Here is a 20,101-nt window from a genome sequence, read left to right as displayed (position 1 = left end):
GCTCAGACTAGGCCGAGCCACCAAATGGTGGTTCGTGCCTGAACCGAACCGGTTCGGTTCGTTTTGCATTCGGTTCAACCATATTCGATCCGAAAACGCGTTTTGACAGTTTTTGACGAGTTTTCACGGGATTTCTTTTGTTTCAGAGGTTCCTAACTGCCTAGATGTTATCTCTAAACGTGGTTACATGGTTGTCAACTGAGGATAAGGCTAAATCCATCGTTCTTATCCAAAAACCCCCAACCGAAGCCTATAAATACAGGCCTAGGGGCTCATTTCAGAAGGGCGGAAAAAATAATCAAGAGGGGGAGGTGCTGCTGGTTTTGTGAGTGCATAACCACGAATTTCAAAGAGGGTTAACTAGATCTCAGCGATCTCCTGTGCATAAAGAGTGGATTTCGAGAGATCTGAGACCCTTACCCCCTATTCCTACGAATTTAAGCTTGGTCTTAATCTCGAGAAGAGTCGTAATCTCGCTTGGTCGAGATTATCGCTGCTGCGATTACTTCCTTCGTGAAGTAAGAGTTTTGATTATCAATCTGTCAACTGGATCTGATCCGTGGCGGTCCACAGATATCAACATCCCCGGCATATGCAAAGTTTCCATGCAAACAGCAGGCGATAAACATCTGCTGTGTGTTGTTTGACAAAGTTATAATTTTTATTTTTATTGTGTAAGGAGATCTTATAAAAAGATCGACTTTCTTTCTTTTTTTTAACTTATTGTAATGGCTGAAATTGTAATGAGTTCGTCACCAATGAAAATAACAATTTTTGAGCCAAACACTACCTTCGTGAGAATCTGAGCAGAGCGCTGTTCTTCTCAGCATCCTCATTACTCATCTTTCACGCCTACAACGATTTATATTGGGCAGGCAACACTACAGACCGACAATCCACCATCGACTACTGCATATTACTAGGTGACTCCCTAATCTCTTAAAAATTCAAGAAACAAGATGTCATTTCTCGTTCCAACGTTGAATCTGAATATTTGCCATGACATTCACCACTGCAGAGATCGCCTGGCTACAATGACTCCTCATTGACATGGGAGTCCTCTCCACAATGGCAATTCCCATTCACTGCAATAACATGAAACACAATTAAAATTGCTAACAACTCGTCTTTCATGAACAGATGAAGCGTATTGAGATAGATGGTTACTTCACTCGTCATCACTTTCTCGCTGGCACGATTTTACTTCCCTACGTGAACACTGATCTTCAACTAGCAGATCTATTCACCGAGGCTTATACCGTAAAGCGATATTTGTTCCTTCTTGGTAAACTACCATTGGTCAACCCAACTGTAGTTCGAGGGAGGGTGTTAAATATTGTACATATGAATACTTGTTTGTCCCCACGTCGGGTAGATAATTATAACAATTATATTTACATTGTATATATAAGTAACCATATCAATGAAGAAGAATATCATTTTCTCTCCAATTGCTCTGTATTTATCACCTCCTTCCACATTCTTGTGCACAATGAACTCTAGCTTACACAATTGAATGATCTAACCAAAAATCAGCAAAATAAATAATTTTGTTAAGTAATCCAAGTGATTGTTTCTTTTTATCAGAGAACAAATGATTATTCCGTTTTTGTCAAATGAACTTAAAATATACATCTCTTTTCACTTTATTCTCACTCCAATATTCACACCCCAGCTTAGCCATATATCACTAGTAGAAAAACGACCAACCTAGACGGAAATTTCCGTCTAGGTTGGTCTACAATCCGTCTAGGTTGTATCATCTAGACGGAAATCCGTCTAGGTAGATTGGTTTATTCTGTTTCCGTCTAGTTTGGATCAAACTAGTAGACGGAAATCCGTCTAGGTAGATTGGTTTATTCTGTTTCCGTCTAGTTTGGATCAAACTAGACGGATGTCCGTCTAGATTGATCAATCTAGACGGATACCAACCTAGACGGAAGTTACATTTCCGTCTAGGTTGTTAACCTAGACGGAAATCCGTCTAGGTTAACAACCAAGACGGAAAACCGTCTAGGTTAACAACCTAGACGGACAACCGTCTAGGTTGTCAACCTAGACGGAAATCCGTCTAGGTTGACCCTAGACGGAATTCCGTCTAGACTGAACCAACCTAGACGAAAATCCGTCTAGGTTGATTATAACAACCTAGACGGAATTTCCGTCTAGTTTGGTTCATACTAGACGGAATTCCGTCTAGATTGCTCTTTTTCCAGCAAAAAAAAATATATTACAATTTGTATTTCCCTGTACAATTACACCATTACATGAATACATACAATAAATACTGTATATATGAATACATCCAACCATCCAAATATAAATACTGTATATATGAATACATCCAACCATCCAAATATAATCAAGATTTTAGACAATTCCATTCAAACCCAAAAATATACAAACCCAACATAATGCACAGATCCAGCCATAATATAATCAATTCCAGCATAATAAACAAATCCAACTATCTACTTCAAAATATGCATCAACCAAGACCGTCTAATATATACATCCAACAAGCATATAAGTATTGTTATAACAGATAAAGCTGTTCATTGCATTAAAAATCCACAAAAAACCTCATAAACCTCATCGGTCGTCGTCGTCGGCAGTATCTCTATCCTGGTTACGAGAACGTGTGCTGCTCCCTCCAATATCTCCACTCTGAATGGTCAATTGAATAATCATTAAGGGGTGTTTAATACATATTAAATATAAATGAATTTATTATTTTAAGAAAAAAATAAAGTACCTGAGTGCTGCTCTGACCAGCACCGGAATTATCGCCAAGCGAGCTTATAATCCGTATAACACCACCATACGCGCCATGAGGAATCGCACTGCTTAAATATAGCATGACATACCCCAGGAGATCATCCATCGAGTTCGCCGTCAGCGCAACTCTTGTCATCTCATTAGTCACCTGGATATGTAGCTCCGAGTCAATCTTGTCAAGCAAATATGCAGAGATACGTGCGACAAATGGCATAGCCTGGAACCGAGGCGGGGCTGCTCTCATGGATGTAAATGGTGTGGAGGATGCTGTGGATGACCTCATGCTTACGCCGGGTGAAGCTCCAACACCATGCAGAGGATATCTCCCTCTCCTATGTTTAGGGAGAAATAAATATTAAATTTACCTCTCGAATTCAATAATGATAAAAAAATATAAATAGGAATGTAGTATTCAAATTGATTCAAATTTTCTACATCCATACCTATTATGACCCATCAAATGCTGTGTGAGAGTAATGTTGTCCTCTGCAGAAAGCATGTGAGGGTCCGGCTCAGATTGTTCCTCCTGCTGCGACATATACACAGTTGCAGCCTCCTTGGATGCAGCCTCAAATCCCTCCTAAAGCACAAATATATAATTATTTCATGGTAAAGACAATGTTATTTGTGTTCTCATTTCCTCATAATATTAACAACAAAATAGAATTAATAATACTACACAAGATATGTATAACTCTCACCACCAACTCGAGATTTGCCTTGATCTTATCTCGATTCTTCTCATCACCCCTATATCTATCACGGAAAATGCCATACGCCGCTTTCGCCCTCAAGTGTATTGGCATTAATGATTTTCCCTGTCATATTATATATTATCACACTCATAATCATACTAATCATTAAATTCATCAAAACTTTAGACGGAAATCTACCGTATCCTGACAATAAACATCCTCCAGATTGGCATAGGAGTGTGAGCCCAAGTGGTGGTCATGCAGCTTCTTTCTTCTATTTTCTGACCCCTTCGTGGATTTATTCTTTTTTAAAAGAAAAAAATTAGCAAATATGCAATAAATTAATATCTTAAAAGTATAAAGTAATTTTCATGAAACTAACCTTGGAGGCATCGCTGTCCCAATACATGAGGAGAGCTGTGAAATGAACCTCGTCAACTCGGGCGTCGAGGTTTAAAAACCTCTGCCAGTCCTCCTCATACCTGTCATAGGTTTCATGTTTGATCTCATGCCTCCATTGTTTGAGAACTACTTCAACCTTAACATTGAACACATAATTCCAAGCCCCCTCAAAGTCCTCAAGGCAGAAGCAGTCCTGTAGATTTACATACACATTTAGGAAAGATAATTTAATATCAAATACTAATTATTAATAAATAAAAAGTAATAGCAATATGTAGTTACCATAAGCTCTGTCCATATCGCCTCGTATGCGCTCCATGGTAGTTCTCGAAATTGAAAATAAGGGTTGACAATGGTCGCTCTACGCACTAGAACCCCAATATATGCATTCAAGCGGGTCGACCATGGACCAACGGGCAAATTAGAACTATTCCACCGAATTATTGCCCTCATTCCTCTTGGCGGTTGTTTGGAATCAGGCTTACCTCCGCCACGTCTGTTCTCGATGCGATCCGCCTTAGCGCCTACAATAATAACATAATAATATATCATATAATATATAAATGTGAAAATTAAAAATATTTATACAATTTACCATTCGCCTTCTCTCTTTCCTTTGCTGCGAGTGCAACCCGTTTTCGTTCCTCAATCATTTCACGCAGTTCTTCTAATTTTCTCGCAGCACGTGTATGATACTTCCTTGCGTCAGCCATAGACTTATGAGAGGCTGGAGGTAAAGGTAAACTAAGATAGTCCTGTGTCTTTGGCCGCAAGTCCGTGTGGAATGTATAAGAAGGATATGTCGGTGTCCAAGTATCCCCTACATAAGAAAGGAGAATCATTAATATAGTTTTTAATTAACCATTATAATTGAGCATTATAATATTGAATACCTGCATCAGGGGATGGTTCTGGTACTGCATCAGAGGGGCCAGGTGATGAATAACCCGGAGATGGTACTGCATCAGGGCCAAATGATCACTATTAGCTAGATAATTAATAATTGATAAAATATATTAAAGTATTAATTAATTTTTATACGTGCATCCGGAGATTGTGGTGTATCATCAGCACCACTACCAGGGGTGATACTACGTGATCGATCACCCGCTTGGTCAAAGAGTCTCCTAATACTCCTCATCTGCAAATTCAATTATTAACATAGTTAAGAAAAAAAATATACATGCTCATGAGATAAGTTATTATGAAATGCATTGTTCTTATTATGATTAGCTAAAAAACTTTAATGCAGTGTAACATATATATTACATACCTACATCCAACGCCACATTCTGTGCGTAAGAGAATTCTTGCCAAACATCATCAGATGAACCAATTGGTTCACTATAATTATATTCACTTTCTTCAATATTTTTTTCATTGTTATTAGGTAGAACAACAGATCTTGGCTCCTTGTACAAAACCACCCAATCAGATATGACATTCGGATCTCTCACGAAGAAGCACTGATCAGCTTGTTCTGCAAAAATGAATTTCTCATCCGTATATACTTCTCGATGGAGATTGACAAGTGTAAATCCATAATGATCCTTTTGCTTTTTTGCAGGACACCACCGAACCTTGAACATCGTGTAAGTACATTGTTTTGGTTTACCAAACCCGTAAATTACCTCAACAATATCTTCTAATTGGCCATAATATAGTATGTCAGCTAGAATTGGGTTCTGATCTCTTGTACTTGAAAAACATTCTTGAGCAAACAAGCCCATGACCCCACTGTTCTGAGTTACCCTCCTATCATCAGTCTCTAGCGTTCGAAATTTATATCCATTGACCAAATGCTCATTATAACGTCTCACTTCATAATAAGGGCGTTGTGCATGTATAATAATTTCATCTGGTAACGTAGTACCATCAAGAAGTGATTTATCAACCTAAGACAAAAAATTTCAGAATATTTAGGGGATGTTATATTATGAATGTTCATAAATTAATTGTTAAATACTTACATCAAATCTTAACCAATCAGAAAATTCTTTCCTATGTCTTTTCTGAATATTATGCGCTGCATTCCTACCGGTTGTTTCATTCTTAAGCTTCTCCAAATGTCGCCTACATAAACAATATATAAGTTTGCATTGCGAACATTATGTAAAATGAATAGTCTCATCTATATTTCTGGTGTTATTTGTTACCTTCGATAGTCTGCGAACATATCAAGGTTTTCCAGCACATATGCATGAATTTGTTCTAAGAGAGATCTCGGATATTTTTCACGCTTTCTCTCCTTATCTGGTACTTGAGCCGTGGTTTTCTTCTGGCGCATGTAACGTGATGCAAAAATAAAGCATTCATTTGCCACGTATCCTTCAGCTATCGAGCCTTCTGGACGAGCTCGATTGCGAACATTATGTTTCATGGAGCCCAAGTATCTTAGAATCAAAATAACTAATTATTAGCACGGTAATTTCAAAAACGCATATACAAGTAATGAATGCAAAAAAAATATAATTTACCTCTCAATCGGATACATCCAACGATAAGTAACAGGTCCGGCGATTCTAGCCTCTCTTGCAAGATGCTGGGTAAGATGGACCATAACCGTAAAAAAAGAAGGAGGGAATATTACTTCCATATTGCATAGAGTAACTCGGACCTCAGCTTCAAGTTTTTTAAATTCATCTACATCTATGACTTTAGAGCATAATTTTCTGAAAAACCCACAATACTCAATAATAATCTTCGACGCTTCTTTATCCATATTGTTACGGATTGCAACAGGAAGCAATTGATGGAGAAGAACGTGATAATCATGGGTCTTCAGACCTAAGAGTTTTCGCTCTTGCACTTGGACATTATTTGAAATGTTAGCAGAGTAACCATCCGGAGACTTTACTGATTTGAGAATTTCACAAAATCGTTGCATCTGCTCATTTGTCAGTGTAACACGAGACGGAGGCAACTTTAATTTTTTAAGTCCAACATCTTGAGCTTGCAAATCATTTCGGATATTCAAAGCAGTCAGATCTTGGCGCGCCCGTAGATCATCCTTCGACTTGTTTGCATCTTGTAGGAGAGTTGATACTATGTTATCACATATATTTTTCTCAATATGCATGACATCTAAGTTGTGGCGGATTTTAAGATTTTGCCAATAAGGTAGCTGAAAGAAGATACTAAATTTAGTCCATCCTCTAGGTAATTTTTGGTCTTCTTCCTCAACTTGCATTTTCCGGACCTTTCGCTTACGCTTCAGTGGCCTTTTTGACTTTAAATAATCTCTTACTCTGAGCGGGCTAAATTTAGAATAGCGTTTTTTCCCAAACACAACTTTTGGAAACCCCTCAAGTAATTGAACGATCTCAGTACCTGTGAGTTGACGCGGCTTCATTCTTTTCTCAACTGTGCCATCAAACTTAGCTGATAATTTTCTGTACTTATGACTCAAGGGCAACCACCTTCGATTAAACCAATAACAACTCTTTCGGCTATGTGGTAATTGAAGAGCTTCAAATTCCGGACCACATACAGGACAAGCACACTTTCCCTTTGTGGAATACCCAGACAGATTAGCATAGGCTGGAAAATCATTAATCGTCCATAATAGAATAGCACGTAATCTAAACGATTCTTTTAAATGGGCATCATATGTTACAATACCCTCAGACCATAGTTGTTTCAGCTCATCAATTAGAGGCTCTAAGTAAACATCAATATCATTTCCAGGTGCATGTTTACCGGGTATCAGTAATGAAAGTATCATAAATGGCTGTTTCATACAAAGCAATGGAGGTAAATTATATGGCATTAGTACAACTGGCCAAGTAGACCAACCAGAGCTCATGCATATAATTCGCATGTATCTGGCAAGCGTGGCATTCTCGTGCGTATTCGATTGCGTCACGAACTATTGTGGGCCAATAGTATCCCATCCTTCTGATGCGATCATACAGTTTAGGACCGAGCTGATGCGCACCACATTCTCCTGCGTGTGCTTCCTTAAGAACTTCTTCTGCTTCTTTGTTCGAAAGGCATCGGAGTAATAAACCATCGTATCCCCTACGGTATAACGTATGGGTCTCGGCATTATAAAAGAATCTTGGCGCTCTTCGGCGAATTGATTCCCTTTCTTTTACGTCTTCTGGCAGAATACCATACTGGACGTAGTCAATGATGGGAAAACGCCAATCTCGGGACTCAGACCCAATTTGAGTTGAATTCACCTCTTTGGCGTTCACGTTTCTATCCTCTTCTTCTTCAATCTCCGTACTGTATATGGGTACGCAGAGTTGATGCGTCCGTACTGTGACTAACAGCTCAGCTTCGGGAGGCTGTGCCAGTGATACTGCTAGTGCCGCCAGTGCGTCTGCATAAGCGTTCTGGAGACGAGGGATATATTCGATGAAGAATTCTTCGAAAGATTCTGCCATTTTGATGGCTTCCTGGTGGTACGGGATCAGGTCTTGATTCCTGACTTCATACTCACCGCGAACTTGGTTGACTATCAATTGCGAATCTCCAAAAGCTTCAAGATATTCGACCCCCAGCTCTTTGGCGAAACTGAGTCCAATGAGAAGTGCATTGTACTCGGCCACGTTATTGGAACACGGATCAGTCAATGAATAAGCTCGGGGCATTACATGCTTTCCCGGGGAGATTAAGACTACTCCAACTCCAGAGGAAACTGTAGGACACCCCGGGGTTATTACTCTATTAACTGCTCTTGAAGCACCATCAAAATATAATTGTCATACTTGCTGGTGTGATGTAGTGTTAACCTCGTGGGTTTCATCCGGCAAGTCATCATACACTTCTGCCGTATCTGTGGTCGGGTTTGCCGCCAAAAGATCACAAATCGCCTGCCCTTTGATTGACTTCTGCTGTTTGAAGTGCAAATCATACTGGGATAAGAGAAGGGCCCAGGACAAGAGAAGGGCCCACTTCGCTAGCCGCCAATTCATAGAGGCCGGTTGCGTCATAAACACCCGTACTGGATTAACATTGGAGATAACGTAGATCGTCTGTCCCACCAGGTAATGCCGCATCTTTTGCATTGCGAACACCAATGCGAGGCATTCTTTCTCTATCATCGGATATCGAGACTCTGCGCCTACCAAAGTCCGACTTAGGTAATAAACTGCCTGTTCGTGACCGTTATCATCGTCTTGCGCTAGTAAGGCACTTATCGAGTGGTTCATCGCCTTGAGATAAATCAAGAACGGTTTACCAGATTTCGGTGCAACGAGAACAGGAGGGTTCGCCAGATATGTTTTGATATCTTCGAACGCTTTTTGGCAGGCATCATCCCAGATAAATGATACCCCTTTCTTGTTCAGCTTAGAGAACGGTTGGCACTTCCCAGAAAGATTTGAGATGAAACGCCGGATATAAGCTAAACGCCCTTGCAATCCTCTGAGCTCTCTTAGGTTTCTAGGAGGTTGCAGTTCATGTATCGCCTTCACCTTATCGGGATCGATATGAATACCTTTAGTGGTGACGACGAATCCCAGGAATTTTCCGCTGGACATTCCAAGGAATGATTTAGTGGGGTTCATCTTCAATTGATGACTCCTCATGAGATCGAACATCGTCTTCAAATCCTTGATGTGATCTTCCTTGTTGCGGCTTTTCACAACCAAATCATCAACGTAGCATTCGACTGTTTTCCTGAGATGTTCTTGGAAAATCTTAGTCATCGCTCGCTGGTATGTGGCACCGGCATTCTTCAGACCGAAAGGCATCACCGTATAGCAGAAGACGCCGAGGGGTGTTCTAAACGCCGTATGCTTCTCATCCTCTGGATGCATCTTGATCTGGTTATATCCCGAAAATCCATCCATGAAGGACATCCTCTCAAATCCACATGTATTGTCGATAATGACATCCGTGATCGGGAGAGGGAAATCGTCTTTCGGACATGCTTCATTCAGGTTCCTGAAGTCGATGCAAATCCTGATTTTGCCATTCTTCTTCATGACGGGAACGATGTTGGCTAACCAGTCTGGATGTTGTTCCTCTCGGATAAATCCTGATTCGATCAACTTCTTAACCTCTGCCTCAATGGCTTCCATAATCTGCGGACGAAACCGTCTTTGCTGTTGCTTGACAGGTTTGGCATCCGGCTTGATATCGAGGCGGTGCATTGCGACATTGGGGTCGAGCCCTGGCATGTCTTCATAATTCCATGCGAAGACGTCGATATATTCCCTGATGAGAGCAATCAATTCCTCCTTCTCATCTGGGGGAAGACTGTCGCTGATGAATATAGGCTTTGGGTTGGCCTCATCACCCATGTTAATCTGGACTATTTTATCTTCAGTGGGTGGTTCTCTTTGCTCGAACCTATCGCCATATTGCATATTCAGATGGTGAACCCACGGGTCTTCCCATGTTGGCATTTGATCGTCGTCTTCCATGGTGGATGGATCAGCTGTAGTCATGTTCGCCATTAGGGTTTTGAAAACTTCTCCCAGACTTGTATCGGAGTCCCACTCTGAAGCATCGGGAGAGTATCCCTTCTTGGCTTTGTTAGCAATTTGATCGATAATTTGCCAACCACATTCGTCATCTGATGAAACATAACCTAAGCCTCGCCCATATTTATAATAATCCTCAGGTTTACCTTTTGGTACATATACTGCTTTGGCTGGATTACGAGGACCTCGATCGAAGTATAAACCTTCTCCGAGTGTGAAATCGTAGCCCTGCTTTTCCATGAGCTTGCGCGCTTCTGGACTATACTTGGATAGATGTCGACCAGGTTTGTCATAACCTAGACGGAAATTCCGTCTAGGTTGCCTCAACCTAGACGGAAATGCCGTCCAACCTAGACGGAAATTCCGTCTAGGTTGCCTCAACCTAGACGGAAATGCCGTCTAGGTTGACTAGTCAACCTAGACGGAATTTCCGTCTAGGTTGACCTTTAACCTAGACAGAAATTTCCGTCTAGGTTGACCTTTAACCTAGACAGAAATTTCCGTCTAGGTTGAGACAACCTAGACGGAATTTCCGTCTAGGTTGACTTTTCCGTCTAGATTAACAACCTAGACGGAAATTTCCGTCTAGTTTGTTGCAACCTAGACGGAACAAACTAGACGGAATTAATTCCGTCTAGTTTGACCCAAACTAGACGGAAAAAAATTCCGTCTAGTTTGTTCCGTCTAGATTGCTAGTTTTTCTACTAGTGTATGCTTCATAGATTCAAGTTCTAAAACTTTCGGAATCTTTAACCTGTATTAAAAAGACCTCCATATAGATGTAATAAATCTACAATGCCGTGCATGATACTCTTCTTCTTCTTGCCACACAAATTGCATATAGTCCCAATTTGAACACCCACCCCCCCCCCTCAATTTATCGTTGGTATTAATTTTGACCTAAGGCAACCAACAGGTAGGCTTGATTTTGAGATGAATAACTTCTTGATTTAGAATTTAAAGATTAGGATTTTATCTATTGGACCAATGGTAAAACCGAAGGATTAGCACTGAAGGTCCAAACCGCATCAAGATCTTTTGTTAAAATAAAATAAATTTAAATGAGCAACAAGTTCGGTAGGCAACTTAATTGATGATTGTTTGATTCTCCTCCTCTTCAGCAAAATTTCTTCATAGCTTAGAATTTGTTGCCACTTGCAATTTTACACTGCTATTGCCTTGGGCCCACGAAGAAAGTTTGTAGTCTCAGGGACCCATCAACTGTATAGTAGTGGGCCGCCTACTATGAGCTATAGGAAGCCAGCAAGGTAATGAACTGCTTAGAATATTTCACAATCATTCCGAATCACACGTAACATTCTAAATTATCATTCTAATCCTATTTAACTCCACGTCATCCAGAATAATCGCCTTCTAATCCAGCTTATCATCCTAGCTTTAGTAGAATGAAATGAGAATACCCTATTAACTTGAGAGTTAAAATTAGGGGATTAATACAATTTAGGGGTAGGATAACATTTACAATGATAGAAGTAAGTAGGACTAAAGCAAAAAATTGATGCTACTATTTTAGTAACATTTATATTGGATTATTATGATTAAATAGGTCGTCTACTGTCATCTGTATATAGGTAGCATTGGTAAACTCAATGTTGTGTATCAAATAAAATTCTTTTATAAAATTATTCATTGTTTTCTATTGTTAAGGATGCAAACAATCTATTATCACCCAGTTGATACCTAAATATAATTCCATTATTCAATCCTTTTGAATTCTTAAATTCTATCCATATGTTTGACATTGGGTTTAAATTAAATAAATCTTAATAAAATGAATCAATAATAAAAGAATAAATTAAAAATTATCACGTGCAATCCAACTAGTAAATTTAAATGAGCAACAAAGTTCGGTAGGCAACTTAATTGATGATTGTTTGATTCTCCTCCTCTTCAGCAAAATTTCTTCATAGCTTAGAATTTATTGCCACTTGCAATTTTACACGGCTATTGCCTTGGGCCCACGAAGAAAGTTTGTAGTCTCAGGGACCCATCAACTGTATAGTAGTGGGCCGCCTACTATGAGCTATAGGAAGCCAGCAAGGTAATGAACTGCTTAGAATATTTCACAATCATTCCGAATCTCACGTAACATTCTAAATTATCATTCTAATCCTATTTAACTCCACGTCATCCAGAATAATCGCCTTCTAATCCAGCTTATCATCCTAGCTTTAGTAGAATGAAATGAGAATACCCTATTAACTTGAGAGTTAAAATTAGGGGATTAATACAATTTAGGGGTAGGATAACATTTACAATGGCTACAAGGCTACTTATAATATTATGTATAAATTAGAGTTTGAGTCTTATAAGAATATTTTGTACCATATAGAAGTTTTTAGCGATTCAGATATCAAGCATGAGGACAGTTTGAATAATTCTCTGCTCTCTACGTGGTTCATAATTTTTTACTTAGGATGTTATGATAGGATCTGAACCCTATTTATCATATGGAATTTTTTTTTTTCCTTCTCAATATTTTAAAAAAAAGTTTTAAAATTGACGACTAAGCCAAATCTCAACGGATTAGCTGGAGGATCCTGTCAAACAACAACCCTACCCGTTTCATAAGACGATCATCGTTGATAAGGTCGTGTAACCGCACCTCAAAAATCACCGTCACCGGTTACCATCCGCTGACGCTTCCACGTGTCCAGAATAATCCCAGGTTGTTCGAAACTCCCAGGGGCATTTGCGTCATTTCTACCCAGATAATCCACTCCCAACTAAGCATCCCGCTCTCTTCGCTTCTCCTGAGCTTTGCCAACGACGGGGTGACGTCACCCTAATATAGAAAGAGAGATTATAAATGGCGGTTACTCTTTACTCTACTCTCGCTTTCTCTTTCATACTTCCTCACGCTTACCCCTCTCGTTTCACACTTGCAACGCTGGGTTCTTGCGATGGCGAGAGCGCGTCTTCTGCTCGCGATTTTTTGTTTGATTCAGGCAAGAAATCTAGGGCTTTTTTCCTTTTAATCCTCGTCATCTTTTAATACGGTTGGTTTTGATTGCTTAGATTAGTAATTGGACTCGACTCATTGCAGCGAGAACTCTGTAGATCGATGTGGATTAGTAATTTGAGTGCTATGGATGATATTTTCCTCATATTTGATGAGGATTCTGTAATTGATCCTGTTCATTCCATGGATTTTTGTTCTTTGATTCTAATTGCAATAGATTCTTTTGGACTTTAATGCATCTTTTCTTGAGCAAAATTGTAAATTCAGGTGCTTCATGGTTTTTGATTGTCAATATCTTTCCATTTTTTTTGTTTTATCAATCTCTGAGTAATTTGATTCTAGTTAATTCTTCGCTAGACGTTTGACTTTAATATGCTTCTTGTTTCTTGCTTAGAGTAGCTATTAAGGGGCTTTGGGGAATTTAGCTCTTTTAATTCTTTTAGTTTCTGTTAATATCTAAATCGTTAGGTTCTAGTTTCCTGAACATTAGTAGGTTGTTCTTTCTTGATGCCAATTCGGGATTCTGTTTGCTTTTGCAATGTGCGTCCTGTTTTCATATTAATTTATCTTTGAATGCTTTAGGAAATTCTGCTAATTGAAAATTTTCCCTTTCTGTTTTGATCTTTTCGAGAGGAGTTCTGATTAGTATTCAATTCATTTCTGCAAGGAATTTTCAATATCTAATTTGGTTATATTCTTTATTAGATGGCTTAAACTAGTAATCCTAGAGGAGGTTTATAGTATTTCTTTTCTCTTTAATTTTGAAAGGATTCGATAAGTTTGCTCTTAACTTTGCCACAACAAAGTGGACAGATTCCTGTTTCAAAATTCAGTTAGATTGCTGGAAGCGAGAAGTAAATGTGATGTTTGATGAGAACTTTTAGGAGACTTCCATGAAGTAGAAGTTTGCTTCCGAGTTCATGTGAAACTACTTAACATTCACCTGCTTCAAGAAATGTTCTTAAAAAGTTTAATTTGTTTGCATATTCCAAGAGTGCTGGATACTGAGCATCTGCAATCTCTAGACTATTGTGAAACTCAAGTTCTGAAGAGCTATTAGACAAGAGAAACCAAGGGTGTATGTCATTATGCTTAGTATCTCTGGCGGAGAATTTAAGAGGGACTTTGAAGTTTATTTCTGCTTTGTAGACATCAATTTCACAAATTTAAGGATGTTTTATTAATATTTGAGCTGATGTATGGAGAATCTTGTTTTGCTTTTGATGTCTAACTGTATTGTGGACCATGCAGCTATATCGTCTTCTCTTAGCATTTATTAATTGGGACCAAAAGAAGGAGGACACATAAGTTAAGCCTTCTAGCTGGTTTCTGACTGTTTCTCTATATCAGTTAAACTGAGTTTTTTGCCCTTTTTTGGTTGGTTGGGTGGGGGTAGGGTGGGATTTTTTTTTGGGGGGTGAGTGAATCAATGCAGCGGACTGAAATCAGTGGAACTCTGTAGCTAGATATCAATTTCAATATGCAGAAGAGAGATACAAATGTTTGTGCAAGAGTTGAGTTCAAAAACAACAATCTTTAACTAAGCATGGTGATTGTTTTCATGCAGCAATTCCCTAGTGGTGCTAAAGAATGTGAAAACCCTAATCTTATTATGCAATCTCTTGGGCTTATATAGGCCCCTACAAAATACAACTTACAAATAAGTCCCTACATATTACTCATATGTCAACACTCCTCCTCAAGATGGGCGAAAGATATTCACTAAGCCCATCTTGTCACATCCTCTAATCATATCTAACGAACTAAGTCCTTTAGTCAGACAATCTGCTGCCTGATCCTTAGTTGGAACATGACTCAACTCCAGTAGTTCATTGTCCAATTTCTCTTTGATGAAGAACCTATCGATCTCGATGTGTTGGGTTCTATCATGCTGTGCTGGGTTGTTAGCGATACTGATGGCTGACTTGTTATCACACCACAGCTTCATCTTGGCTCCTTGATCCAGTTTCAGCTCTACCAACATACTCTTCAACCACAACAACTCTGCAACTCCTAAAGCCATGGCTCTATACTCTGCTTCAGCTGTTGACCTCGCTACCACCGATTGCTTCTTGTTTTTCCACGAGACCAAGTTGCCTCCTATAAAGATACAATATCCTGAGGTGGATCTCCTGTCATCAGCACAGCTAGCCTAATCAGAGTCGCAATAACCCTCGATGCTCACAAGTCCATTCTTTCTGAATATCAGCCCCTTTCCGGGGGCACTCTTTAAATATCTCAGAATCTGGTACACAACGTCCATATGACCCTTCCTCGGATCGTGCATGTAGCGACTCACCACGCTCACTGCAAAAGAGATATCAGGACGTGTGTGACTCAAATAGATCAGCCTTCCCACCAATCTCTGGTATCTGTCACGATCAACTAGTTCTCCAGCCTCAGCACCTAGCTTGAACTTCTGGTCGATCGGTGTAGTTACAGGTTTGCACCCTAACATCCCTGTCTCTTTGAGAAGATCCAGTGCATACTTTCTCTGGGATAGAACGATTCCCTCCGTTCCTCGAGCTATCTCTATTCCAATAAAGTCTATTCCAAGAAAGTATCGAAGCAAGCCAAGATCTTTCACCTCGAATTCCTTACCTAGTCTCATTTTGAGTTGGGCAATCTCCTTCTCATCATCCCCTGTAATAATCATATCATCCACATATACTGCAAGTATGGTAATATGGCCTCCACTCCGTCGAAAGAACACTGTATGGTCGGCGTTGATTTGTTGATACCCCATACCAATCATAGCCCTTCTGAATCTGTCAAACCAAGCACGAAGAGACTGCTTCAGTCCATAGAGAGACTTCTTCAATCTGCAGACCTTTCCCACTGTCTGATCTGTACTGAATCCTGGTGGTATCTCCATGTATACCTCCTCCACTAGATCTCCATGAAGAAATGCATTCTTCACATCTAGTTGGTGTAGCTTTCATCCACCATTTACTACTAGAGAGATTAAGGTCCGAACAGTGCTCATCTTCGCAACCGGTGTAAAGGTCTCATCATAATCGATGTCATATGTCTGACTATACCCTTTTGCCACCAGACGAGCCTTATAGCGCTTAACTTGTCCATCTGGATTCTGCTTCACAGTGAAGACCCACTCGCATCCAACTGCTCTTTTTTCTTCTGATAGTTTTCTAGCTCCCAAGTGCGGTTCTTCTCTAGAGCTCCTAGCTCCTCGTGCATAGCCGCTTTCCACTTTGGGTCCTTCTTAGCAACCTGCCAATTGTTAGGTACAGTAACAGAGTCCAATGATGCAATGAATGCCCCATGTACAGGGTGGATGTTAGAATATGATATAAATTGGGCAAGATCCCAACCATATCTATCGGGAGGATTTCCTGTATTACTACGAGTGGTCCTCCGTACTGATATTGGTGTGGGAGGAGTAGGGAGAGGAATGTTATTAGTAGGGAGAGGAATGTTATCAGTAGGAATGTTATCATCTTGGGATGAAACTGATGGTGGTGTAGGTGTTTCAGGAGTCGGGGCAGGCATTGGTAAGAGACTTGGCAGCACTAGTGACACTGTAGGTACTGTTCCTGCAATTTGCTTGCCCTTCCTACTATAGGTTAGTAGCTCCCCCTGAACAGTAGGCCTAACACCTCTTGTCTCATTTTCCTTTTCTTCGTCATTCTCCTGCTCCTCCTCAACCAATTCTCCCTCCCAAGGAATCGATACAGAAATGGATTTCTCCATATTGTTCACCGATCTCTCACCATGCTCCTCCTCTCACCTCATACTTCTAGTATTAGGCGAGTTACCAGCGGATGAAGTTACCTTCTGGGTGTAATATGGCTCGAGTTCTCTAAAGTACACATTCATGCTCACAAACAACCTTTTCTCCACCGGGCTCCAGCAAACATATCCCTTCTGAGTAGCAGAATATCCCACAAAGATGCACTTCACAGCTCTAGGGGCAAGCTTCCCGACAGATGGCCTGTTGTCCTTCACAAAGCACACACAGCCAAACACCTTGAGTGGAAGGATCCCACCATTATCTCCCTTCAATATCTCACACGGAGACTTCCAATCCAACACTCTCGAGGGCATTCTGTTGATCAACACTGCTGCGGTCAATACTGCTTGTCCCCATAATGTCTCTGGGACATTCATAGAGATCATCATGCTTCTAGCAACCTCTAAAAGATGTCTGTTCTTCCTTTCCGCTACCCCATTCTGTGCTGGTGTGTATGGACAGGTTGTCTGGTGATGTATTCCTTGAGCTGACAAATATTCTTCAAAGGTTCTGTTGGTATACTCTGTCCCATTATCTGACCTCAATACTTTCACCACTGCTCCGTATTGAGTCTGAACAGTCCTATGGAAATTTTGGAAGCACCCAAACACATCACGCTTATTCTTCATCAGGTATAACCAAGTAACACGAGAGAAGCAATCAATAAATGTAACAAAATACTTGTATCCATTCATAGAACTTGTGGAACAAGGCCCCCAAACATCTGAATGTACCAAGTCAAATGCATGAGAACTTCTATGACCAGAACTAACATAAGAGCTTCTAGTAAGCTTTCCAAACTCACATGCATCACACACAAGTTTCTGTTTATTTGCTTTCTCAAATAAAGAAGGATACAATCTACCTAAAACACTAAAGGATGAGTGTCCCAAACGCTGGTGATGAAGCATTAACTCATTTTCAGCACTCATTTTAGATCCTACTCCTGCTTCCTTTATGACTGACACCAATGCTGAATCCAGCCATTCACGATCCAGATACCACAGTCCACTACGTCATGTGCCAGTCCCAAGTCTCCGCCCTGTCCCCTTCTCCTGGAAAATCACCTTAGGAATATCGAAAGAAACAATGCATTTTAGTTGGAGGATGATAGAACTAATGGACAAAAGATTGACTGGAAAGGAAGGAGCATGCAAAACATTGGACAAAGTTACAGAACCAGTACAATCGACTGTACCCTTATTAACCACCGACTGAAATGTACCATCAGCTGTTTGAATACTATCAGGCAATGCTAATTGAGTATATGATGAGAACTCACTAGCATTACCTGTCACATGGCGAGACGCACCGGAGTCGACTATCCATTCTGATGATCTGTCGGGAGATATAGAAGCAAGAGCATGTATGTCATCAGTACATTTGGTCGGATGAGCATAGGTAGCAGTGTTGCCTCTGGCGAAGAACGAAGTGGATGCCTCCGCAGTCCCACTCCTCAAATCTCCATCCCCTGCTACTTGCTGTTTTTTTCTGAGTATCGTGAGGAGAGCATGATCCTCCTCTGTAAAGACCACCTCAGCTTCTTCTTCTTCTGCTACCATCAGATTCGCCCGATTTCCTGCTCCTCTTCCACCTCGTCGACCCCCACGGTCACGACCACGACCTCCGAACTATCCACGTCCACCCGAATCTCCTTCCTTGGATGGCTTGGTGCAAGCATGTCTTAGATGACCCACCGCACCGTAGTTGTAGCACTGTCGAGTCTCTCCCCTAGATCCAGTGGTGCTAGAGGTTGCCAGTGCTGACTTCACCACCGGAGGTCCACTTGTCCCCCCCTGCAGCCGAATGCGAGTCTCCTCCTGGATCATAGCAGAGACAGCCTCCTCAAGCGTGGGAATGCAGCCGAATGCGAGTCTCCTCCTGGATCATAGCAGAGACAGCCTCCTCAAGCGTGGGAATTTTCGGCTAAGCTAGCAGTAATGCAATTCGCTGAGCGAACTCTGATGTCAATCCATTAAGAAACACCATAGTCCTCTCCTGTAGAAAGGCCTCCCGTTCTTTACATCTCGGGTCCTTACAGCTAGTCCGGGGGGAAAAATGATCATAGTCCAGCCACAGGCGCTCCAGCTCTATAGCATATTCCTGTACAGTCCTCTCTCCCTAGACTGTGGCGTCGATCTCTCCTTTAATCTGGAACACCCTCAGGTTATTCCCCACTCCATCATATGTCCTCCTCAACTTCTCCCAGACGTCCTTCACCTTCTCAATGCCATCCACCGTGGCGGCGATCGTCAGGACCAACGAGTTAAGAAGCCATATGTACACCAACATATGAGTGTACTTCCACTCATCTCGTCCTCCCGAGTCCTCATCCGGTTCTGTCTTCTCTCCGGTCAAGTAACCCTCCAGGTTCCTCCCTGCAAGGGTGTATCTCACTCGTCGTGACCAACTCAGGTAGGTACTCGGTCCATCAAGCTTCAGATCGATGGTCGGAAGCTCCAACTTCTTCGATGGTCTTGTCGCGTTTTCATCAGCCGACAACTTCATCAACTTCATCAAAGTTGACACCTCCGCAGGGTTCAACTTCTTGATGATCTCCTCCATCGAACAGGCTTCAAACCCACCAACCGTTCACCTTCTCTTCCGACCCTTGTTGTGTACAGTGAAAATTTTGGCAGCACCTCTGCTGCACAACAAGAGTAGGATCACAAACAAATTCTCGTTTCTCAGCACCTCTGCTGCACAACAAGAGTAGGATCACAAACAAATTCTCGTTTCTCAGAGGAAACAAGAACCAAAAACAGTTATATATCTCATCGATGTGAGATATATACTCTTCCTATCATCAGTTCGAGGACTGAGTCGAGGGAACCCATGCCAAACTCTAGGTCCGACATGACGCAGCAGGTGGCAGCGGCTAGAGAGGGGTTTGGAGGTGGCAGCGGCTATGATCAGGGGCTAGAGAGGGGTCGGGTCTGTGGTCGGGGTCAGGGGGGTTGGTCTCGGTCAGGTGAGGAGATAAGGGGTTGTTTTCGGGTCTGTGGTCGGGGTCAGGGGGTTGTCGGTCAGGTGGGGAGATCAGGAGCTGTTTCAG

General features: G+C 41.1%; 3 protein-coding genes across 4 annotated transcripts in view; 1 reads left to right on the top strand and 2 right to left on the bottom strand.

Moving 5' to 3' along the window:
• Positions 5,834-7,669, bottom strand: LOC109837248. Its single transcript, XM_020405406.1, has 3 exons — positions 6,353-7,669; positions 6,032-6,268; positions 5,834-5,948 (listed from the first exon to the last, which is right to left on the bottom strand). The coding sequence occupies exons 1-3, from the start codon at positions 7,642-7,644 to the stop codon at positions 5,834-5,836; spliced, it is 1,644 nt and encodes a 547-aa protein (XP_020260995.1). The 5' UTR covers positions 7,645-7,669.
• The window catches only part of LOC109837246 (Niemann-Pick C1 protein-like), a 66,343-nt gene continuing 59,369 nt past the window's right edge, over positions 13,128-20,101 (top strand). The window contains exon 1 of one of the 2 annotated variants that reach the window (XR_002246234.1): positions 13,128-13,281. Coding sequence is in view for 1 of the 2 variants with exons in the window: in XM_020405402.1 (XP_020260991.1) it covers positions 13,237-13,281 (45 nt within the window). In the remaining variant the exon portion in view is untranslated. The remainder of the gene's footprint in view (positions 13,282-20,101) is intronic. The other variant, XM_020405402.1, reaches the window with a different exon arrangement.
• Positions 18,914-20,087, bottom strand: LOC109837247. Its single transcript, XM_020405405.1, has 2 exons — positions 19,741-20,087; positions 18,914-19,688 (listed from the first exon to the last, which is right to left on the bottom strand). The coding sequence occupies exon 2, from the start codon at positions 19,609-19,611 to the stop codon at positions 19,168-19,170; it is 444 nt and encodes a 147-aa protein (XP_020260994.1). The 5' UTR covers positions 19,612-19,688; positions 19,741-20,087; the 3' UTR covers positions 18,914-19,167.

This window comes from Asparagus officinalis, chromosome 4 (genome assembly GCF_001876935.1).
Source record: "Asparagus officinalis chromosome 4, Aspof.V1, whole genome shotgun sequence".
Lineage (NCBI taxonomy): Eukaryota > Viridiplantae > Streptophyta > Magnoliopsida > Asparagales > Asparagaceae > Asparagus > Asparagus officinalis.
This window is presented reverse-complemented; position numbering and strand designations above follow the sequence as displayed.

Excerpts from the sequence above, each read along its gene's own strand:
- LOC109837248 (XM_020405406.1), bottom strand. The coding sequence starts at position 7,644 with ATGCCATATAATTTACCTCCATTGCTTTGTATGAAACAGCCATTTATG. Across the intron at positions 6,269-6,352 it reads TGGATGTATCCGATTGAGAG|ATACTTGGGCTCCATGAAAC; the intron begins GTAAATTATATT and ends TTTGATTCTAAG. Across the intron at positions 5,949-6,031 it reads ATGTTCGCAGACTATCGAAG|GCGACATTTGGAGAAGCTTA; the intron begins GTAACAAATAAC and ends TTGTTTATGTAG.
- LOC109837247 (XM_020405405.1), bottom strand. The coding sequence starts at position 19,611 with ATGGAGGAGATCATCAAGAAGTTGAACCCTGCGGAGGTGTCAACTTTG.